Source organism: Entelurus aequoreus, linkage group LG08, assembly GCF_033978785.1.
Source record: "Entelurus aequoreus isolate RoL-2023_Sb linkage group LG08, RoL_Eaeq_v1.1, whole genome shotgun sequence".
NCBI lineage: Eukaryota > Metazoa > Chordata > Actinopteri > Syngnathiformes > Syngnathidae > Entelurus > Entelurus aequoreus.
The window spans coordinates 63,234,001-63,259,300 of NC_084738.1; the positions used below are offsets into that span (position 1 = coordinate 63,234,001).

At 38.6% G+C, this 25,300-nt stretch overlaps 1 protein-coding gene across 2 annotated transcripts in view; it reads left to right on the forward strand.

Annotated features, from left to right (window-relative positions):
* Positions 1 to 25,300, forward strand: part of lamc3 (laminin, gamma 3) — a 326,552-nt gene that overhangs the window by 112,256 nt on the left and 188,996 nt on the right. For both annotated transcript variants that reach the window (XM_062057021.1, XM_062057020.1), the window contains exons 6-7: positions 11,037 to 11,225; positions 15,111 to 15,228. In XM_062057021.1, the coding sequence (XP_061913005.1) occupies positions 11,037 to 11,225; positions 15,111 to 15,228 (307 nt within the window). The remainder of the gene's footprint in view (positions 1 to 11,036; positions 11,226 to 15,110; positions 15,229 to 25,300) is intronic.

Consider the following 25,300-nt stretch of genomic DNA (forward strand, 5'->3'; position numbering starts at 1 on the left):
TATTTGCATAATCACGCAGGTATTCTATAATAAAAAAGGCTAAACACCTTTAAGACTTAGTATGAACATGTGTTTTTCTTATTACGTTATATCGTTTTAATCTATTTTACGAAACAATGTTACACAGACTGCACTACATATGTTATCCTGCCCTCCCTGAATGTTTGATTTTAGTTTGGCAGATAGGTCAACTGTATTTTAAGTTGTCAGGTTCAGACACTGATGACATTTATTAAACAGGCAAGAAGCAAGGAATCATGCAGAGACAGAGCTCAATTTGGCTCAATGAGGAGAGACGTTTGGGCTGTACTCTAGTTACAGTCTCCCACCACGCTCTAAAGTCCAGCCCACGTGCTTCCTCTATTTATTTGGGAGGTCCCTGGTTACATCACCGAAGCTGCCGCTGAAGGAAGGGGGTTAATCTCAGCAGCTCCAGTTAGACACAATATGTGACTATTAATGAAATGCAAATGTGTTGACACTGGTGATATCGCCTTGTCTCTGCTCTCTCTGCGTCACGGCGGTGTTCGGCCTTGGCAGTCGGCAGGCCGTTCCTGGACACGGACACTGATACCAGACGACTTCCAATCTTTGGATTTGCAAGGCGTGTCTTTGCACAGATAGAGAAAGTACTACTTCAACACAATTGATAATAACTATAGCAACGGCCCTTAAAGGCCTACTGAAATGATTTGTTTTTATTTAAACGGGGATAGCAGATCCATTCTATGTGTCATGCATGATCATTTCGCGATATTGCCATATTTTTGCTGAAAGGATTTAGTAGAGAACATCGACGATAAAGTTCGCAACTTTTGTTCGCTGATAAAAAAAGCCTTGCCTGTACCGGAAGTAGCGTGACGTCACAGGTTGAAAGGCTCCTCACATTTCCCCATTGTTTACAATGCAGCGAGAGCGATTCGGACCGAGAAGGCGACGATTACCCCATTAATTTGAGCCAGGATGAAAGATTCGTGGATGAGGAACGTGAGAGTGAAGGACTAGAGTGCAGTGCAGGACGTATCTTTTTTCGCTATGACCGTAACTTAGGTACAAGCTGGCTCATTGGATTCCACACGTTTCTCCTTTTTCTATTGTGGATCACGGATTTGTATTTTAAACCACCTCGGATACTATATCCTCTTGAAAATGAGAGTCGAGTACGCGAAATGGACATTCACAGTGACTTTTATCTCCATGACAATACATCGGCGAAGCACTTTAGCTACGGAGCTAACGTGATAGCATCGGGCTTAAATGCAGATAGAAACAAAAGAAATAAACCCCTGACTGGAAGGATAGACATAAGATCAACAATACTATTAAACCATGGACCTGTAAATACACGGTTAATGCTTTCTAGCCTGGCGAAGCTTAACAATGCTGTTGCTAACGACGCCATTGAAGCTAACTTAGCAACGGGACCTCACAGAGCTATGCTAAAAACATTAGCTATCCACCTATGCCATCTATATCATATATATCTATATCATATATATCTGCTCATCAACACCCGTGCTCACCTGCGTTCCAGCGATCGACGGAGCGACGATCATAGATGCGGTCGGCGGCCCGGAGACAGATGAAGTCAAGGTGAGGTCGGCGGCTAGCGCGTCTGCTATCCAAGTCAAAGTCCTCCTGGTTGTGTTGCTACAGCCAGCCGCTAATACACAGATCGCACCTACAGCTTTCTTCTTTGCAGTCTTCATTGTTCATTAAACAAATTGCAAAAGATTCACCAACACAGATGTCCAGAATACTGTGGAATTTTGAGATGAAAACAGAGCTTTTTGTATTGGATCTAATGGGTCCGAATACTTCCGTTTCAACGATTGACGTCACGCGCATACGTCATCATACATAGACGTTTTCAACCGGAAGTTTAGCGGGAAATTTAAAATTGCACTTTATAAGTTAACCCGGCCGTATTGGCATGTGTTGCAATGTTAAGATTTCATCATTGATATGTAAACTATCAGACTGCGTGGTCGGTAGTAGTGGGTTTCAGTAGGCCTTTAAGCATAAGAGTTGTTAGATTAATTTATACATAATTATTCTAACAAAGATTGAGATGGAAAAAACTTCCAACTTGAGGTGGTTTATTGTCGGTCCCCACATTGACGTTACTGTCAAACTAATAAGCACGCAAAGAAAAGTGCATTATTACACACAAAAAAGCACACATACATATTGGAATCATGTTAAATCGACATTACAAAAATTATGCCGCTAGCTTGATGCTAACATACAATGGACGATCGCATTGACAAGCTATCAAAAATTAGCATTGCGATCATTTTAAACTTGTATAAACGTTTAACAAATTACCATATTTTCCAGGCTATGGAGCGCACTGGTATTTATGTCACACCCACCAAATTTTAAAAGAAAAAAATTATATTTACTTTATATACTACATACAGTATATTAGCCGCAAAAGCCTTGAAGCAATATGCTTCAATAAATTACAAAATATTTTCTTACAAAATGTATTCGTTCTTTGCATTTTGACAGGAAAAAATGCATGTGTTGCATGCAATATCTTTTAAACATTAATATTATCTAATAATGCAACAAATATAAATACTATCACACATTTCAAACTTTGTGTTGGTTAAAATATAATAATGATAACAAACAGATTGACCTAAATTTTCAAAGCAAGGTATACAGCAAATTGTACAAATTGCAAAAAATAATAGATTTTACAGTTAAAAAAAAAGGCACCTCAGAGTTTTACTGTAAAAAAAACTACCGTACCGCTTTTCCATTTCCAGTAAAATGCTGTAAAAATTACCATAGATATTTCTGTAAAAGTGTGGCGACTAAGCTGCCAGTGTTTTGCTGTGGCTGTAAAAAAAAAAAAAATAATCAAATGCAAAGGTAACTGTATTATAATATCAGGAGCTGGATCCTTATACATTTATATTCATACATTATTCACTGTAAAATGTGGCCCTCTGAGAGCAGCTACAACTGCGATACGGCCCTCAACGAAGACCAGTTTGACACCCCTGAGCTAGAGCCTCTTACAGACTGCTACCTCTCCGGAAATTATCCGTGGCCACTAGGTAACCTCTTCATGCAAGAGAGGGGGGCAGAAAAGAAAAGCGGCAGGTCAACTGGTCTAAACAAGGGCTTATTTGAAAGCTTGAGAAGGCCTATTCAATTGGCGACCCGCCAGTTTTTTTTTTCCCATTTGGCCGCCGAACGTCACCCAAATAGGCTTGTTGAATCCATTCAAACTAGGGTTGGTCATGTATGCAGTACTCTCGTCATCCAGCGGGGGGCAACAGCGAGGCATATGTGTCACAGTGAAACACACACATTCAAACCAAAAATGACACTATCGAGCCTGAAAAAAATCTAAATAAATCGCAAATTTAAAAAAATATTGCGCGTGAAGATGTTTTGTTTGTTTTGTATTGATATTGTTGACTTTGTGATGTCTCGTTTAATACTTGTAGCGCTAAATTTGACCAATAGAGGGTGATAACGCTGTTAATCCACATTCGTGGTGTGCAATGTTTGGTGCAGGTGTTGTTTAATTTCTGTTGCATAAACATCTGTAATTTATTGTGGGACTATATTGACTCTAATCCTTTTGTTTTATTGATGTAAAATACACAATAGACGTTACAGTTTTGTAATTAGGGACCGAGTCCCTTTAGGACAGGGGACCCTATTGTATTTCTAGCGTTTTATTTTTATTCCGCCGCCTCTTAGAGCTGTAATTTGACCCCCTTAACATGCTTCACAATTCACCAAATTGGACACACACATCAGGACTGGCAAAAATTGCGATCTAATCAAAAAAACAAACCCCAAAACTCAAAATTGCGCTCTAGCGTCCTAGGAAGAAAACACAGACAAAACTGCCTGTAACTCCCAGTAGGAGTGTCGTAGAGACATGAAACAAAAACCTCTATGTAGGTCTCACTTAGACCTAGATTTCATACACTGACAACCCCCAGCAAAAATCAACAGGAAGTTTGCAATTCCCCCTTCAAAACAAAAGTTGAGTAAAAACAGTCACCTTTTTTCAAACATTATCTCCTCTGAGCGCGTTTGTCGTGTCGGCTTCAAATTAGCACAGGAGAGAGATTGAACCCTTCTGATTAAAAGTTTATGAAAGAGTTTTTATTACTGCTCCGGTTTGGATTTTATGAGCCCTCAAAGTCGGTCCCGTCCATCGCTGCTTGCAGCTTTAATGTTTATTGTATCTTTATATTTTCAGTCTTACTTAATGAACGAAGAAGTGTGACGCAATAAAACTAAGGAAGGAAAATAATTCAAAAGAAGGAACATCAATCCTCAACAAAACTTCTGGAGCTTCTGTTTCTTCATGCTGTATACTATCTGTCTAGCGGCACACGCCGGAGTCCTGCACGAGCGAGGGCACAATGATGAATTTAGTGCAGTGTGAAAGTCGATGTGTTTACTTTGCAATTAGAGAAACATCCACATTTCCGGGCCCTTGGACTCTTGAAACTGCGGCCCTCTTCATTATGTCGTCGATTGGCCCTGAGCTTGAGTACATAGATTAGTTTTAAGGTTATACTTTGCGATGACGCCTATTTTTTCGGCGGTGTAAAAACCACGGAACATGACGTTTTTTACGAACACTTGCAAATATCATTGAAATCCATAGAAAAGATAACGCTTTATATAAAGTGGGCGCCGAAAGGCCAAAAGTTTGGACACACCTTCTCATTCACAACATAACTGATGGTCCCAACCCCATTGATAAAGCAATAAATTACACTAATCAACCCTGATAAGACACACATGAAAAGTGAAAACTATTTCAGGTGACTACCTCTTTAAGCTCATGGAGAGAATGCCAAGAGTGTGCAAAGCAGTAATCAGAGCAACAGGTGGCTATTTTGAAGAAACTAGAATATAAAAGATGTTTTCAGTTATTTCACCTTTTTTTGTTAAGTACAAAACTCCACATGTGTTCATTCATAATTTTGATGCCTTCAGTGACAATCTACAATGTAAATAGTCACGAAAATAAGTAAAAGGCATTGAATGAGAAGGTGTGTCCAAACTTTTGGCCTGTACTGTATGTTGATAAAACAGGGGGGTCGCAACTTTTTCCAACTAAAAAAGTCAAAGTATGCGGGAGCCGTTTTGATATATTTTTATTTGACCCCAAAAGGAAAAAAAAAAAAAAGAAGCTAAAATCAGACTTTATATAATTTGTTAAAAGACAAAACTTAGTGTCAACTTTGTGTTATAAGTGACTAATATATAAGATCCAAATACCTCGCTCTAAACAGCGTGTGCCATGGATACAAAAAAAGGGCGTACCATTACTGGGCGTGTTACGTGTGATTTACTAAGACCGCGTGTGCAATTGAAAAGTGGTGCAGACCGACTTACTTAAATGAGGATTTAGTGTGGACTCACAAGGGAGACACTCATTTACTGCACATTCATGTTGTCATGCTCCCACCTGTGGCGTTTCGCTATGTTTTCAAACATGCAGGAGACATCTATCACTTTTTATGGGCATTTTATAAGCAGTTGTGCAGTGCGTTTACAGTACATCGAAAGTACTCCCCTCCAAACCCCGGCTGCACTTACTCCGCTCAACACACACAAAATGCTTATAAGAAATATTATACCAATATATATTGTATGTGGAAAAAAATGTATGTCATTAAAAAATAGCAAAAGACACCAAAACGCATCAATTACATTTGTTTTAATCATCCCCTTAAGTCTGCGAGCAGCTATAAAATTATGACATGAGCTAATTAAAAATCTAAACATAATAATTATATTGACATTTTCTCCTCCCAGTATTGTGGGCGCTTTGATGATCAGCATTTAGTGTTAATTTAGTGTGTGTATGCACGCTACAACATCTTCTTCTTCCTGGCTGGATGTGATTCATAATCAGTAATAAAATCTTTTTTTCCACTCTTTTTTCAGGCGACTACTCCTTCCACATTTTTCAACCCACTTCAACCATTCTACTGTCAAAACATTCCTCTTAATCAGGACAAAAAAACGGTTATTCCACGAATTCCGTAATACCATTTCTCAATTCAACATGTTACTCCTTCAACATTCCTCGACCGATTTGAAAAATTCCAACACCAACCACTTCAACTCATTCAGACCATTCAGGTTTTTTACCATTTTTAAAAAAAGGTAAAAAACACCAAAACGCATCAATTACATTTGTTTTAATCATCCCCTCAAGTCTGCAAACAGCTATAAAATTATGAAATTAAATTGCTAAATAGACAATTTCCTTTTTTCACCCTTTTTACTGGCGACTACTTCCACATTTTTCAACCCACTTCAACCATTCTACTGTCAAAACATTCCTCTTAATCAGGACAAAAAAGTAGGTTTTTTTTAACTGGAAAAATTCCCGTTTTTTTACTACTTCAACATTCCTCGACCGATTTGAAAAATTCCAACACCAACTATTTCATTGACATTTTCTCCTCCCAGTATTGTGGGCGCTTTGATGATCAGTATACAGTATTGCCAGGTAATAATACTAACACAGACACTCGTCAACGTGTTAGCATAGTCGCTAATGCTAAAAATGCTAGGTTGATTACATTAAAATTGTATGTACATATATGCATGAAAACACTCAAACATTCCTCTTAATCAGGACAAAAAACGGAGTTGTTTTTTTTAACTGGAAAAATTCCGGGATATCCCGAAATTCCACGAATTTCGTAAGACCATTTCTCAATTCAACATGTTACTACTTCAACATTCCTTGACCGATTTGAAAAATTCCAGCGCCGACCATTTTGACCCATTCAGACCATTCAAGTTTTTTTTTTACCATTTTTTAAAAAAAGGTAAAAAACACCAAAACGCATCAATTTCAATCAACTCACTTCAACCATTCTAATGTCAAAACATTCCTCTTAATCAGGACAAAAAAGTAGTTTTTTTTAAACTGGAAAAATTCCCGTTTTTTTACTACTTCAACATTCCTCGACTGATTTGAAAAATTCCAACACCAACTATTTCATTGCATTTTCTCCTCCCAGTATTGTGGGCGCTTTGATGATCAGCATACAGTATAATATATATTGAATTGAATGAGAAGGTGGGTCCAAACTTTTGGCCTGTACTGTATGTCGTTATGGCAATTTAGTGTGTGTGTATGCACGCTACAACAGCTTCTTCTTCCTGGCTGGATGTGAGTCATAATCTTTTTTCTGGTGACTACCCCTTCCACATTTTTCAACCCACTTCAACCATTCTACTGTCAAAACACTCCTCTTAATCAGGACAAAAAACGGAGTTGTTTTTTTTAACTGGAAAAATTCCCGGTTTTCCCAAAATTCCCCGAATTCCGTAAGACCATTTTTCAATTCAACATGTTACCACTTCAACATTCATCGACTGATTTGAAAAATTCCAACACCAACCACTTCAACTCATTCAGACCATTCAAGTTTTTTACCATTTTTAAAAAAAGGTAAAAAACACCAAAACGCATCAATTACATTTGTTTTAATCATCCCCTCAAGTCTGCAAGCAGCTATAAAATTATGAAATTAAATTGCTAAATAGGCAATTTCCTTTTTTCACCCTTTTTACTGGCGACTACTCCTTCCACATTTTTCAACCCACTTCAACCATTCTACTGTCAAAACATTCCTCTTAATCAGGACAAAAAAAGTAGTTTTTTTTAAACTGGGAAAATTCCCGTTTTTTTACTACTTCAACATTCCTCGACCGATTTGAAAAATTCCAACACCAACTATTTCATTGACATTTTCTCCTCCCAGTATTGTGGGCGCTTTGATGATCAGCATACAGTATAATATATATTGAATTGAATGAGAAGGTGGGTCCAAACTTTTGGCCTGTACTGTATGTCGTTATGGCAATTTAGTGTGTGTACGCACGCTACAACAGCTTCTTCTTCCTGGCTGGATGTGAGTCATAATCTTTTTTCTGGTGACTACCCCTTCCACATTTTTCAACCCACTTCAACCATTCTACTGTCAAAACACTCCTCTTAATCAGGACAAAAAACGGAGTTGTTTTTTTTAACTGGAAAAATTCCCGGTTTTCCCAAAATTCCACGAATTCCGTAAGACCATTTTTCAATTCAACATGTTACCACTTCAACATTCCTCGACTGATTTGAAAAATTCCAACACCAACCACTTCAACTCATTCAGACCATTCAAGTTTTTTACCATTTTTAAAAAAAGGTAAAAGACACCAAAACGCATCAATTACATTTGTTTTAATCATCCCCTTAAATCTGCGAGCAGCTATAAAATTATTAAATGAAATTGCTGAATAGACAATGCCCTTTTTTTCACCCTTTTTTCTGGCGACTACTCCTTCCACATTTTTCAACCCACTTCAACCATTCTACTGTCAAAACATTCCTCTTAACCAGGACAAAAAAGTTTTTTTTTTTAACTGGAAAAATTCCCGTTTTTTTACTACTTCAACATTCCTCGAACGATTTGAAAAATTCCAACACCAACTATTTCATTGACATTTTCTCCTCCCAGTATTGTGGGCGCTTTGATGATCAGCATACAGTATTCCCAGGTAGTAATACTAACACAGACACTCGTCAACGTGTTAGCATAGTCGCTAATGCTAAAAATGCTAGGTTGATTACATTAAAATTGTATGTACATATATGCATGAAAACACTCAAACATTCCTCTTAATCAGGACAAAAAACGGAGTTGTTTTTTTTAACTGGAAAAATTCCGGGATATCCCGAAATTCCACGAATTTCGTAAGACCATTTCTCAATTCAACATGTTACTACTTCAACATTCCTTGACCGATTTGAAAAATTCCAACGCCGACCATTTCAACCCATTCAGACCATTCAAGTTTTTTTTTTTACCATTTTTAAAAAAAGGTAAAAAACACCAAAACGCATCAATTTCAATCAACTCACTTCAACCATTCTACTGTCAAAACATTCCTCTTAATCAGGACAAAAAACGGAGTTGATTTTTTTAACTGGAAAAATTCCTGGTTTTCCCAAAATTCCACGAATTTCGTAAGACCATTTCTCAATTCGACAAGTTACTACTTCAACATTCCTCGACCGATTTGAAAAATTCCAACACCGACCATTTCCACTCAATCAGAACATTCAAGTTTTTTTTTTACCAGTAGGTGGATCCAAACTTTTAGCCTGTACTGTATGCCGTTATGGTAATATAGTGTGTGTATGCACGCTACAACAGCTTCTTCTTCCTGGCTGGATGTGAGTCATAATCTTTTTTCTGGCGACTACTCCTTCCACATTTTTCAACCCACTTCAACCATTCTACTGTCAAAACATTCCTCTTAATCAGGACAAAAAACTAAGTTGTTTTTTTTAACTGGAAAAATTCCTGTTTTTTTACTACTTCAACATTCCTCGACCGATTTGAAAAATTCCAACACCAACTATTTTGTTGACATTTTCTCCTCCCAGTGTTGTGGGCGCTTTGATGATCAGCATACAGTATAATATATATTGAATTGAATGAGAAGGTGGGTTCAAACTTTTGGCCTGTACTGCATGTCGTTATGGTAATTTAGTGTGTGTATGCACGCTACAACAGCTTCTTCTTCCTGGGTGGATGTGAGTCATAATCTTTTTTCTGGCGACTACTCCTTCCACATTTTTCAACCCACTTCAACCATTCTACTGTCAAAACATTCCTCTTAATCAGGACAAAAAACTAAGTTTTTTTTTTTAACTGGAAAAATTCCGGGATATCCCGAAATTCCACGAATTTCGTAAGACCATTTCTCAATTCAACATGTTACTACTTCAACATTCCTTGACCGATTTGAAAAATTCCAACGCCGACCATTTCAACCCATTCAGACCATTCAAGTTTTTTTTTTACCATTTTTAAAAAAAGGTAAAAAACACCAAAACGCATCAATTTCAATCAACCCACTTCAACCATTCTACTGTCAAAACATTCCTCTTAATCAGGACAAAAAACGGAGTTGTTGTTTTTAACTGGAAAAATTCCCGGATTTCCCCAAATTCCAGGAATTCCATAATACCATTTTTCAATTCAACATGTTACTACTTCAACATTCCTCGACCGATTTGAAAAATTCCAACACCAACCACTTCAACTCATTCAGACCATTCAAGTTTTTTTACCATTTTTAAAAAAAGGTAAAAGACACCAAAACGCATCAATTACATTTGTTTTAATCATCCCCTTAAGTCTGCAAGCAGCTATAAAATTATGAAATGAAATTGCTGAATAGACAATGCCCTCTTTTTCACCCTTTTTTTCTGGCGGCTACTCCTTCCACATTTTTCAACCCACTTCAACCATTCTCCTTTAGTGTGTGTATGCACGCTACAACAGCTTCTTCTTCCTGGCTGGATGTGAGTCATACTCTGTGATAAAAACCTTGTTTTGCTTAGTTAGTGTAGCCACTCTGATGTTATTTAAAGAGTTTTGTTTGGTAAAACTGTTTGTATGTTCAAACTACCATGACCCCCTACTCACCCTACTGGCCATGGTCTGGCCCTGAACCTCATTGTTCTGCGCCGTCGACTGCTAACTGTTCCTTTTTTCATATTCAATAAAGCAAGCGGCTGCATAGGCGGCGTATTAGCAGGGGGGGGGGGGGATAAGCATATGGCTAATACTAGCACAGCAGAGAGCTGGATTCATAATAAAACGGGCAATTTCACCTAAATCCCCCCTTTAGGGTGGCTGGGAAAAAACTAAGGAGGGATTTGACGGCAGGCGGGGGTGAGCTGTGTTGCCGCCTTATCAGCTGAGTAATTTGCTCCTGTATAAACACGAATTACGCTATCTCAGCGCCCCCCCCCCCCCCTCCCCCCCGAGACAGCCGACAGTCTCCTCATTAAGGCCTGTGTGAAATGAGATTAACTAAATTATGATCCAATCCCAGAGTACATCATCTCTCCCCGTGTCTATTTCCAGTGCGCCTCCCCCTCTCCTGCTCCTCCTACTCCCCGCTCATGCTTCTCCCGCCTGACCTTTTTCCCCTTCCGTCTCGGCCCCGGGCAGGTTGCGACTGCAGCGGGAGATCGGACCGGTGCGTGTTGGACATGGAGCAGTTCCGGCGCACGGGCAGCGGGGGGCGCTGCCTGGACTGCGGGGGCAACACGGACGGCGCCCACTGCGAGCGCTGCCGGGAGAACCACTACAGGAAGTCACCCGGCGAGGATTGCCTGCCCTGCGACTGCGACAGAGACGGTACGTTTTTGTGTCAATGCTCCAAAGGGACAAGCGGTAGCAAATACATAGATGGATGGACGCTCCAAAGCATTCACACATATGTTTATTTCTTCTTCTTGTTCTTCTTCTCCAGATTTTGGCGCGCTCTACCTTCCACATTTTTCAGCCCATTCAAATTGTTCCAACTTTACATTGTTCAGCCTATTCGGGAATCGCGGAAAAATTCTTGACAAATTCCAAAATTTCCCAGATTTCACAGAATTCCAGGTTTTCCAGGACATTTTACCCATTCAAAATGAATTGGCCATTTTTCAAACTTCCACCTTTTCCTAATTTTTCAACCTATTTAAATAATTCCACCTTCAACACATTCCACCCATTCTGGACATTCAAAATGTAATTTTTCAAGCTCAAAAAAATTCCAGGAATTCCCAAAACTCCCTTTTTTTCACCCTTTTTTCTGGCGACTACTCCTTACACATTTTTCAACCCGCTTCAACCATTCTACTGTCAAAACATTTTTCTTAATCAGGACAAAAAATGAAGTTGTTTTTTTAACTGGAAAAATTCCCGGTTTTCCCAAGATTCCAGGAATTCCGTAATACCATTTCTCAATTCAACATGTTCAACATTCTTCGACCGATTCTAAAAATTCCAACACCAACCATTTTAACGGATTCAGACCTTCAACATATTCCACTCATCCTGGAAATTCAAACTATCATTTTTCCTAGTTCAAAAAATTTCCAGGGATTCCCTTTATTTTCTGAACACTTTTTTCACCCTTTTTTCTGGCGACTATTCCTTCCACATTTTTCAACCCACTTAAACCGTTCCACTGTCCAAACATTTCTCTTAATCAGGACAAAACAAAGTTGTTTTTTGAACTGGAAAAATTCCCGGTTTTCCCGAAATTCCTGGAATTCCTTAATACCATTTCTCAAATAAAAATGTTACTACGTCAACATTTCTCGACCGATTTGAAAAATTCCAACACCAACCATTTCAACTCATTCAGACCATTCAAACATTTTTTACCCTTTTTAACAACTTTTCCCGAAATTCCCAATTTTTCTGAAATTCCCATTGAAATGAATGGGACATTCTTCAAAGTTCCACAATTCCCACATTTTTCCATCTGAATCAAATTGTTCCAACTTCAAAATATTATTTAAAAAATTCCCGTATTTCCTGTAATTCCTTTTTTTTTCTTTTTTTTTTACATTTTCCCCATTCAAAATTAATTGGCCATTTTTCAAACGTCCACCGTGTCCAAATGTTTCAACCTATTTAAACCATTCCACCTTCAACACATTCCACCCATCTTGGAAATTCAGACTATACTTTTTTAAAGTTAAAAAAAATTCCAGGAATTCCCAATACTCCCTTTTTTTCTAACCTTTTTTTCACCCTTTTTTTGTGGTGACTACTCCTTCCACATCCGGACAAAAAAACAGAGTTTTTTTTTCAACTGGAAAAATTCCAGATTTTCCCGAAATTCCAGGAATTCCTTAATACCATTTCTCAATTAAAAAATGTTACTACTTCAACATTTCTCAATTGATTTGAAAAAATTCCAACACCAACCAACTCATTTAGAACATTGAAGTTTTTAACATTTTCCAAAAAATTCCCGCTTTTCCCGATATTCCCAAAATTCGATGAAATTCCCATTGAAATTAATGGGACATTTTTCAAAGTTTCACAATTCCTACATTGTTCGTCTCATTTAAACTGTTCCAACTCCCAAATATTCAGCCTGTTTAGGAATTGTGTGCTCTACTTCAAAAATTCTAATACAAATTCCCGAATTCCCTATAATTTTTTTTAATTTATTTTTTTTCATTTTCCCCATTCAAAATTAATTTTCCATTTTTCAAACTTCCACAATTCCCACATTCTTCAACCGATTCAAACCATTCCACCTTTAACACATTCAACTCATCCTGGACATTCAAACTACCATTTTTCCATATTCAACAAATTTCCAGGAATTCCCGTTTTTTGGTAACCTATTTCCACCCTTCTTAAGTTTGACTACTCCTTTTCACATTTTTCAACCCATTTAAACCGTTCCACCGTCAAAACACTCCTCACATTTAGGACAAAAACCAATTTGGTTAAGGAACTAGATAAATTCTCGGTTTTCCCAAAATTCCAGGAATTTCTCGATTAATTTTTTTTACTAATTTAACATTTCTTGACCGATTTAAACAATTCCAACACCAACCAATTCAGCTCCTAATCATTTTCAAAAAAATCCCTATTTTCCCAAAATTCCAGGAAGTTCCCATTAAAATGTATGGGACATTTTTCCAGGTTGCACAATTCCCACATTTTTCAACCCATTCAAACCATTCCACCTTCAACACATTCAACTCATCCTGGACATTTGAACTACCATTTTTTCACATTCACCAAATTTCCAGGAATTCTCGTTTTTTTGGTAACCTATTTCCACCCTTCTTAAGTTCGACTACTCCTTTCACATTTTCCAACCCACAGTCAAAACACTCCTCATATTCAGGACAAAAACCGAGTTGGTTAAGGAACTAGATAAATTCCCAGTTTTCCCGAAATTCCAGGAATTTCTCAATTAAAAACAGTTACTAATTCAAAATTTCTTGACCGATCTAAACAATTCCAACACCAACCAATTCAGCTCATTCAGGAAATTCATGCTCCTAATCATTTTTTTTTTAATTCCACTTTTCCCGAAAATTCCCAAATTTCCAGAAAGTTTCCATTGAAATGAATAGAACATTTTTCCAAGTTGCACAATTCCCACATTTTTCAACCCATTCAAACCATTCCACATTCAACTCATCCTGGACGTTCAAACTACCGTTTTTCCACATTCAACAAATTTCCAGGAATTCCCGTTTTTTGGTAACCTATTTCCACTCTTCTTAAGTTCGACTACTCCTTTCACATTTTCCAACCCACCGTCAAAACACTCCTCATATTCAAGCCAAAAACCGAGTTGGTTAAGGAATTAGATAAATTCCCGGTTTTCCCGAAATTCCAGGAATTTTTCAATAAATTTTTTTTACTAATTCAACATTTCTTGACCGATTTAAACAATTCCAACACCAACCAATTCAGCTCATTCTGGACATTCATGCTCCTAATAATTTTTTGAAAATCCCGGTTTTCCTAAAATTCCCAAAGTTTCAGGAAGTTTACCATTGAAATGAATGGGACATTTTTCCAAGTTGCACAATTCCCACATTTTTCAACCTTTTCAAACCATTCCAACATTAACACATTCCACTAATCCTGGACATTCCCACTAACACGTTCCCAAGTTCCAAACCAAATCCCGTTTTTTTCTAGAAATTCAAACTCTTCAACATTCAAACCATTCCAACATTCAAACTATTCTTCCATTCATACTACATTCTGTCAGTATTTCACTTCAACTCCAGCATTGGAGCATTCACATGCAATTCCTTCAGGAATTGCCTCTTCTCGTCTAGTTTTGATGTCTTATTTTCCAAATTGCTGTATGACGGGAATAAAGATGCGTCTGAACACACACCCGCACACATAGAGAGAGAGAGAGAGTTTCCAATCTCCCTCCTAAATGGTGTGAGGTGATTGCACGGGGGCTTCGGCAGTCCTTCCTATCGATCAAATGTGATAACAGACGCCATCCGGCTCGCCTTCTTCGCCGGGCCGCAATGCCCCAGTCGCTCCTTTCTCTCCATTAACCCGAGCGGCGGCGTGTCGGATCATTTCCCGCCCGCCCACCCTGCTGTTTCCCTAACACAAATCCAATAGCAGGTGTTGTGTTGTTCCCATTTATTAAAGAAGTATTGATCCCTCACAGCCTTATGAGCTGTCATTTCGTGTCCTTTTACGTCTCTGCCCGCCTGTAACCCCGCCCGTCTTCCGCCTCAGGCTCGGCCAGTCTCCAGTGTGACGGCGAGGGTCGCTGCGCATGTGCCGGCGGCGTAACGGGGGACCAGTGCGACACCTGTCAAGATGGCTTCCACTCGCTAGGCCCCGGTGGCTGCAGGTGAGCGGCTCCTCGATGAGCTTCCCAGAAAGTACTGATTATGACTCACATCCAGCCAGGAAGAAGAAGCTGTTGTAGCGTGCATACACACACTAAATTACCATAACGACATACAGTACAGGCCAAAAGTTTGGACCCGCCTTCTCATTCAATTCAATATATATTATATGCTGATCATGTGTTGTCCCATGGATGAGTCGCTAGATTTCTTCTAGCGCACTTCAGATAAATGAATGTGCGTCAATACAGCACTTTAACTTTCCTACTAAATTTATTCATCCTTTCAATTTTGACAGAATAATTACAAAACCCAAACTAGGAACAATTATGGAAGAGGAACTTGGACCAGTGTAAACACCCTGGCACATCTCTTCACCTTGCATAAAACTCTGGGGTCTTAACTAGTGACTAACATAACTGAGGCGTTCCTCAAGGCACCCCATTAAGTCCTCACCTTTTTGGTACTTACAAATACTTTTCGTAATGTGATTTATGTACTGTACCTTGAAAATCAACTTTTACCTTGAAAATCTGTTTTTTGCCTTGAAAATCAACTTTTACCTTGAAAATCAGTTTTTGCCTTGAAAATCAACTTTTACCTTGAAAATCAGTTTTTGCCTTGGAAATGAAACTTTTACCTTGAAAATCAGTTTTTACCTTGAAACTCAGTTTTTGCCTTGAAAATCAACTTTTACCTTGAAAATCAGTTTTTACCTTGAAAATCAACTTTTACCTTGAAAATCTATTTTTACCTTGAAAATCAGTTTTTACCTTGAAAATCAAGTTTTGCCTTGAAAATCAACTTTTACCTAGAAATCAGTAAATCAACTTTTACCGTGAAAATCAGTTTTTGCCTTGAACATTTTACTTTTAACTTGAAAAAATTTTTACCTTGAAAATCAGTTTTTGCCTTGAAAATCAGTTTTTTCCTTGAAAATCAGTTTTTGCCTTGAAAATCAACTTTTGCCTTGAAAATCAGTTTTTACCTTGAAAATCAGTTTTTACCTTGAAAATCTGTTTTTGCCTTGAAAATCAACTTTTGCCTTGAAAATCAGTTTTTACCTTGAAAATCAGTTTTTACCTTGAAAATCTGTTTTTGCCTTGAAAATCAACTTTTACCTTGAAATTCAGTTTTTACTTTGAAAGTCAGTTTTTACCTTGAAAATCAGTTTTTACCTTGAAAATCTGTTTTTGCCTTGAAAATCAGTTTTTACCTTGAAAATCAGTTTTTACCTTGAAAATCAGTTATTACCTTAAAAATCAGTTTTTACCTTGAAAATCTGTTTTTGCCTTGAAAATCAGTTTTTACCTTGAAAATCAATTTTTGCCTTGAAAATCAGTTTTTACCTTGAAAATCTGTTTTTGCCTTGAAAATCAACTTTTACCTTGAAATTCAGTTTTTACTTTGAAAGTCAGTTTTTACCGTGAAAGTCAGTTTTTACCTTGAAAATCAGGGGCCGTACTTATCAAGCTTCTTAGAATTACTCCTAAGAAGTCTGCTAAGAGTTGACTTAAGAGTAAATAAATTATTCGCTGAAAGCTGCACTTAAAAGTTAGTTATCAAGCGTCTTACTCACACTTTCAGCGAAGTGTAGGACTGAATCTTAAGTGTCACACTCAGAGCTGAATTACGACATTACTATGTGCCGTAAATGGAATTTTAGGTGACGTCATTTCTGTGTCCATAGAAATTACCAATCACGGAAGGGAATCCCTTGTCTAAGAATAAAGAAATATCTTGGAAATATTTAAGTGGACAATGGGAGTGTATATTTTGACAATAAACTACAAAATAATACAAAACAAACTAGTCCCCGCCGGCACTCACGCTACCGCTCCCTCTCTTCTCTTGCCCACACACTCACTGACGTCACTCACCTCACGGCCACACACATACGCTACTGTCATAACATTTTCTTTCCAATTCATTAATTAGGCAACTAATTTGAAACTGGTGTGGGTGGCTCTATATATACTAGCCCACTGCAGCCACATGCAGGAATCAACAAGGAATCGAAAAGTATTAAATATGTGACAAAAATAATATCCGCTCTGTCTAAACGATACCGTTTGATCAGCTGCTCGTCATAAAAAAAAAAAAAACATTGTTCCGTTCCCTGAACGTTCGCGCACGTCTCTCTCGCCTCAGTGCCATCCCCTGCTGGCAACTCCTAACCACTTAAGACACCTCTGAAGGTCTCTTAAATATCGTGGAGAGTAGGAGTGATTCTTAGACTTAAGAACGTTGATAAAAAGCTTTTATTCTTAAGTTTGAGAGTAGGACTAAATTTCGCAAATTCTCAGGACTTAAGTGTAAAATGGCACTCTAAGAAGTTTGATAAGTACGGCCCCAGGTTTTGCCTTGAAAATCAACTTTTACCTTGAAAATCAGTTTTTGCCTTGAACATTTTACTTTTAAGTTGAAAAAGTTTTTACCTTGAAAATCAGTTTTTACCTTGAAAATCAGTTTTTGCCTTGAACATTTTACTTTTAACTTGAAAAAGTTTTTACCTTGAAAATCAGTTTTTACCTTGAAAATCAGTTTTTGCCTTGAAAATCAGTTTTTGCCTTGAAAATCAGTTTTTGCCTGGAAAATCAGTTTTTACCTTGAAAATCAGTTTTTACCTTGTAAATCTGTTTTTGCCTTGAAAATCAACTTTTACCTTGAAATTCAGTTTTTACTTTGAAAGTCAGTTTTTACCTTGAAAATCAGTTTTTACCTTGAAAATCTGTTTTTGCCTTGAAAATCAACTTTTACCTTGAAATTCAGTTTTTACTTTGAAAGTCAGTTTTTACCTTGAAAATCAGTTTTTACCTTGAAAATCAGTTATTACCTTAAAAATCAGTTTTTACCTTGAAAATCTGTTTTTACCTTGAAAATCTGTTTTTGCCTTGAAAAACAGTTTTTACCTTGAAAATCTGTTTTTGCCTTGAAAATCAACTTTTACATTGAAAGTCAGTTTTTACTTTGAAAGTCAGTTTTTGCCTTGAAAATCAGGTTTTGCCTTGAAAATCAACTTTTACCTTGAAAATCAGTTTTTGCCTTGAACATTTTACTTTGAACTTGAAAATCAGTTATTACCTTGAAAATCAGTTTTTGCCCTGAAAATCAGTTTTTACCTTGAAAATCAGTTTTTACCTTGAAAATCTGTTTTTGCCTTGAAAATCAACTTTTACCTTGAAAGTCAGTTTTTGCCTTGAACATTTTACTTTGAACTTGAAAATCAGTTATTATCTTGAAAATCAGTTTTTGCCTTGAAAATCTGTTTTTACCTTGAAAATCTGTTTTTGCCTTGAAAATCTGTTTTTACCTTGAAAATCAGTTTTTGCCTTGCAAATCAACTTTTACCTTGAAAATCAGTTTTTACCTTGAAAATCAGTTATTACCTTAAAAATCAGTTTTTACCTTGAAAATCTGTTTTTACCTTGAAAATCTGTTTTTGCCTTGAAAAACAGTTTTTACCTTGAAAATCTGTTTTTGCCTTGAAAATCAACTTTTACATTGAAAGTCAGTTTTTACTTTGAAAGTCAGTTTTTACCTTGAAAATCAGGTTTTGCCTTGAAAATCAACTTTTACCTTGAAAATCAGTTTTTGCCTTGAACATTTTACTTTGAACTTGAAAATCAGTTATTACCTTGAAAATCAGTTTTTGCCCTGAAAATCAGTTTTTACCTTGAAAATCAGTTTTTACCTTGAAAATCTGTTTTTGCCTTGAAAATCAACTTTTACCTTGAAAGTCAGTTTTTGCCTTGAACATTTTACTTTGAACTTGAAAATCAGTTATTATCTTGAAAATCAGTTTTTGCCTTGAAAATCAGTTTTTACCTTGAAAATCTGTTTTTGCCTTGAAAATCTGTTTTTACCTTGAAAATCAGTTTTTGCCTTGCAAATCAACTTTTACCTTGAAATTCAGTTTTTACTTTGAAAATCTGTTTTTGCCTTGAAAATCAACTTTTACCTTGACAGTCAGTTTTTACTTTGAAAGTCAGTTTTTACTTTGAAAGTCAGTTTTTACCTTGAAAATCAACTTTTACCTTGAAAATCTGTTTTTGCCTTGAACATTTTACTTTGAAGTTGAAAATCAGTTATTATCTTGAAAATCAGTTTTTGCCTTGAAAATCAGTTTTTACCTTGAAAATCTGTTTTTGCCTTGAAAATCTGTTTTTACTTTGAAAGTCAGTTTTTACCGTGAAAGTCAGTTTTTACCTTGAAAATCAGGTTTTGCCTTGAAAATCAACTTTTACCTTGAAAATCAGTTTTTGGCTTGAAAATCAGTTTTTACCTTGAAAATCAGTTCTTGCCTTGAAAATCAACTTTTACCTTGAAAATCAGTTTTTACCTTGAAAATCAGTTTTTACCTTGAAAATCAGTTATTACCTTGAACATCAGTTTTTGGCTTGAAAATCAACTTTTACTTTGAAAATCGGTTTTTACCTTGAAAACCTGTTTTTGCCTTGAAAATCAGTTTTTACCTTGAAAATCAGTTTTTGCCTTGAACATTTTACTTTGAACTTGAAAATCAGTTATTACCTTGAAAATCAGTTTTTGCCCTGAAAATCAGTTTTTACCTTGAAAATCAGTTTTTGCCCTGAAAATCAGTTTTTACCTTGAAAATCAGTTTTTACCTTGAAAATCAGTTATTACCTTAAAAATCAGTTTTTACCTTGAAAATCTGTTTTTGCCTTGAAAATCCGTTTTTACCTTGAAAATCTGGTTTTGCCTTGAAAATCAACTTTTACCTTGAAATTCAGTTTTTACTTTGAAAGTCAGTTTTTACCTTGAAAATCAGGTTTTGCCTTGAAAATCAACTTTTACCTTGAAAATCCGTTTTTGCCTTGAACATTTTACTTTTAACTTGAAAAACAGTTTTTACCTTGAAAATCAGTTTTTACCTTGAAAATCAGTTTTTACCTTGAAAATCAGTTATTACCTTGAAAATCAGTTTTTGCCTTGAAAATCAACTTTTACCTTGAAAATCAGTTTTTACCTTGAAAATCAGTTATTACCTTGAACATCAGTTTTTGCCTTGAAAATCAACTTTTACTTTGAAAATCAGTTTTTACCTTGAAAACCTGTTATTGCCTTGAAAATCAGTTTTTACCTTGAAAATCAGTTATTACCTTGAACATCAGTTTTTGCCTTGAAAATCAACTTTTACTTTGAAAATCAGTTTTTACCTTGAAAACCTGTTTTTGCCTTGAAAATCAGTTTTTACCTTGAAAATCAGTTTGTTCCTTGAACATTTAACTTTTACCGTGAAAATCAGTTTTTACCTTGAAAATCAGTTTTTACCTTGAACATCTACTTTTACCTTGGAAATCACTTTTTGCCTTGAAAATGCCCAAACTCTTCACCTTTCTTATAATAAAGTTGATTTTGGAATATTTAGGAGCGAGGAAATTTCACGACTGGATTTGTTGCACAGGTGGCATCCTATGACAGTTCCACGCTGGAAATCACTGAGAGCGGCCCATTCTTTCACAAATGTTTGTAGAAAAAGTCTCCCTGCCTAAGTGCTTGATTTTATACAAGTGATTAGGACACCTGATTTTCATCATTTGGGTGGGTGGCCAAATACTTTCGGCAATATAGTGTAACATGCAATGGTGGTTCTTTGGTCCAAATGTTGCATATATTTTGTTTTTGCGTAATATTGCAAAACGAAACGCCAGATAATATGTCTGCTAATAGGTGCCATAATAATACCATAATAATGTTGAAGCACAGTACGTCTGACTGAAGTAACCACAATGCGTCGCATTCCATCAAGCGACGCGGCTATGTAGCTCGCCAAAGTCGTGCTAAGTTATTTAAACCGACTTTCGAGCGTCGTGGGTAATGTTCTACAAACCCCGTTTCCATATGAGTTGGGAAATTGTGGTAGATGTAAATATAAACGGAATACAATGATTTGCAAATCCTTTGCGGGTACTTGCTACCGTCATTTATTGAGCAGGATTCAACCTGCAGTCCACATCGGTCTCGTATGTGCGACTGCCATCTGCTGGTAACAATTATCACCACACCATGTACCACGTAACCATGTGCTCGGCACAGAGTCGATTTTGGAGAAAATGAAAGGATTTTAAGTGCGCCTTATGGTCCAAAAAAATATGGTAACTAAGGTTGTTTACTTTCAACGCAGTCAGTGGTCATTTTTTCAACTGTTTTCAGTTTCCACCGCAGAGTTTCCATTGCATTGAGATCCATGACATTGACCTAGGGTTGTACGGTATACCGGTATTAGTATAGTACCGCGGTACTGATGAATCATACTGTCAGGTTCAAACACTGATGACATTACGCAAGCCTCTACCAGGCATCTTCCTCTCCAACGTCCGCTCACTTGCCAACAAGATGGACGAGCTAGCGTTGCTGATGAGAAGGAACAAGGACTTCTCCTCATCCTGTGTGTTGTGCTTTACGGAGACTTGGCCGAGCGCAAGTGTCCCGGACAGCGCGCTTCAACTGGAGGGCTTTCATCTCCTCCGCGCGGACCGAGACGCGGCGCTCTCTGGCAAAAAAAAGAGGCGGTGGACTATGCTTCTTTATCAACAATAGCTGGTGCACAGACGTGACAGCGATTTTTAGACACTGTTCTTCTTCTCTGGAATATTTCTTCATCCACTGTAAGCCCTTTTACTCACCGCGTGAGATTGTTTCAATCATTCTCGTGGCTGTTTACATCTCGCCCGGCGCGCTCGCAGGACAGATCTTACATGTGGAACGGTCTTTTCCTGACTCTCTTGTTATCGTGCTTGGTGACTTTAACAAGGGAAATTTGACCCAGGAATTACCAAAGTATAGACAGTTTATTCAATGCCCGACCAGAGAGGAGAACACGCTGGATCACTGCTACACTACATTGAGCAAGGCTTTTCATGCAGTCCCGCGCGCTGCTCTTGGACTATCAGATCACGTGATGGTGCACCTAATCCTTTCATACAGAGAGAGACTGAAACTGGCTAAACCTGTTATGAGGAACATTAAGTGTTTCACCGCCGAGTCTGTGGACGAGTTGCGTGCTTGTTGGGAAACGACAGACTGGGAGGCAATTGGAGCGGCCACGAACAATCTGGACGAGTATACGGACACTGTGACCTCATACATACAGTTCTATGAGGCGCGCATCATTCCAACGCGCACCAGGGTTTTTTATAACAACGACAAGCCCTGGTTCACACCCAAGCTCCGACAGCTGCGCAAAAAGAAGGAGGCTGCGTGGAGAAGCGGGGACCGAAGTACATACAGAGAAGCGAAGTACCACTTCACCAGGGTAGTGGAGAAAGCTAAATCTGTGTACTCTAACCGTCTACAGGAACAGTTCCGCTCCAATGATTCTGCGGCAGTTTGGAGAGGTCTAAGGGCCCTTACGAACTATAAGCCCAAAACCCCCCAGGCCCTGAATGACCGGACTCTCGCTCAGGGCCTCAACACACATTACTGTCGTCATGAACGGCCTTCAGCTCATCAAAGCCATGCTGCCCCCACCATCACCCTCCCCACCAATGCCAGCACATCATTAAAGGAGTTAAAGGACTCAAAGGACTCCAATGACATCACAGGACTCCAAAAACATCATAAGACTGTAAAGATCCTCTCCATTAAAGAAGAGGATGTACGCCGGCAGTTCTTGAAGCTGAATACGCGGAAGGCCCCCGGGCCGGATAGTGTCTCCCCCTCCACTCTCAGACACTGTGCGGACCAGCTGGCTCCTGTCTTCACTGACATTTTTAACACCTCTCTGGAGCTATGCCGCGTGCCGTCCTGCTTTAAGACCTCTACCATTGTCCCTGTCCCCAAGAAAGCACGGATCACAGGACTAAATGACTACAGGCCGGTCGCGCTGACGTCTGTGGTCATGAAGTCCTTTGAGCGCTTGGTTCTGCCCCACCTCAAGGACATCACCGCCCCCCTCCTGGACCCACTGCAGTTCGCCTACAGAGCCAACAGGTCTGTGGATGATGCAGTGAACCTGGCCCTCCACTTCATCCTGGAGCATCTGGACTCCCCAGGAACCTACGCTAGGATCCTGTTTGTGGACTTCAGCTCTGCCTTCAACACCAACCTCCCTGGACTGCTACGAGACAAGCTCTACCAGCTCAGTGTGCCCGACTCCCTCTGCAGTTGGATTAATGACTTCCTGACAGACCGAAGACAGCACGTACGGCTGGGGAAGATTGTCTCGGACAGTCGAACCACGAACACTGGTACTCCTCAGGGCTGTGTACTATCCCCCTGGCTCTTCTCCCTGTATACAAACTGCTGCACCTCCAGTCACCAATCCGTAAAACTGCTCAAGTTTGCGGATGACACCACCCTCATCGGGCTCATCTCGAATGGCGATGAGTCCGCCTACAGGAGAGAGGTGGACCGGCTGACGTCCTGGTGCAGCCTCAACAACCTGGAGCTGAACGCCCAGAAAACAGTGGAGATGATCATGGACTTCAGGAAAGTCACAGCCCCACCATCCCCCCTCACCCTGATTGACTCTCCCACCCCCGTCCCCATTGTGGACTCCTTCCGTTTCTTGAGCACCACCATCACCCAGGACCTCAAGTGGGAGCTGACCATCAGCTCCCTCATCAAGAAGGCCCAGCAGAGGATGTACTTCCTGCGGCAGCTGAGGAAACTTAAGGTGCCGACCGAGATGCTGGTGCAGTTTTACTCAGCCATCATAGAGTCCATCCTGACCTCCATCACCGTGTGGTTCCCCGGCGCCACAATCCAGGATAAGCATAGACTGCAGCGCATCGTACATGCTGCTGAGAAGGTGATTGGCTGCAAGCTCCCATCCCTCCAGGACTTGTTCTCCTCCAGGACCAGGAGGCGTGTGGGTCGGATCACAGCTGACTCTTCTCACCCTGGACACACACTATTCTCCCCTCTCCCCTCAGGCAGGAGACTATGCTCCATCCAGACCCACACCTCCCGCCACCTGAACAGTTTTTTCCCCTCGGCCATCAGGCAAATGAACAATAACTCCTAACAGTAGCTCCTTGAATTCCTTGAATCCCTTCTAAGTCTATCTGATAGCTCAGTCACAGCTCTTTTTATACCAAATATGTGTTATATGTGTTTTATTTCGCACGTTTGCACCAAGAAAAATTCCTAGTTTGTGAACCCGTTCTCAAACAATGGCAATAAAACTATTCTGATTCTGATTCTGATTCTGATCTATTAAACAAGACAAGAAGCAAGGAATCAAACAGAGACAGAATTAAATTTGACTCAGTGAGAAGAAACGTGTACATCTGTACCCTTGTACAGTGTCCCACGCTCTGGCGAAAGATTGTACGCCTCCTCTTTTATTTGGACTTTCCCTGATTACATGGCAACAGCTGTTTCTAAGGGACGGGGGTGGTAAACAGCCATCGCATTTGATTAAAACAGTTAAAAGAAAAGGTCGTAAAACAGTTCAAAGAAGCGGTGCCTGGAGTGGAGTCTGGTCCTGCTTCCTCTTCGCTTTGTAGATTTCGGGTCAAGACAACATATTTCTGTTGATTACAATGCATGAAATAAACAGAACACCTTCATGTTGCTTCCCATCCTACACAGTGGAGTTTTACAAGCCTTCTGCTTGGTAGGATTAAAGACAGAATGTGTCCTCTCGCCGGGAACTCATGGCAACACAAAGTTTTGTGATAACTTAGATACAATTATTCTGACAGGTACTATACTGCCTCTAAAAAGTACCGGTTCCCGAGGAATAGCTAAACATGCTTCACTACACACCGTAGGTCACCGGCATCACAATGTAAACAAACGCCACTGGTGGATCTACACCTGACATCTATTGTAATGATACCAAGTACAGGAGCGTATCTAGTCGATACTACTATGATTACGTCAATGTTTTTAGCATCAAAAATCTTTTTTTGTTTTTTTAAAATGTATATTATGTTTATAAACTCAGGAAATATGTCCCTGGACACATGAGGACTGTGAATATATACGGATTGATACCTAAATAATTCGATAACTAATAATTTAGACAAAATAATAGGTAGATAAATGACACAATATGTTACTGCATATGTCAGCAGACTAATTAGGAGCCTTTGTTTGTTT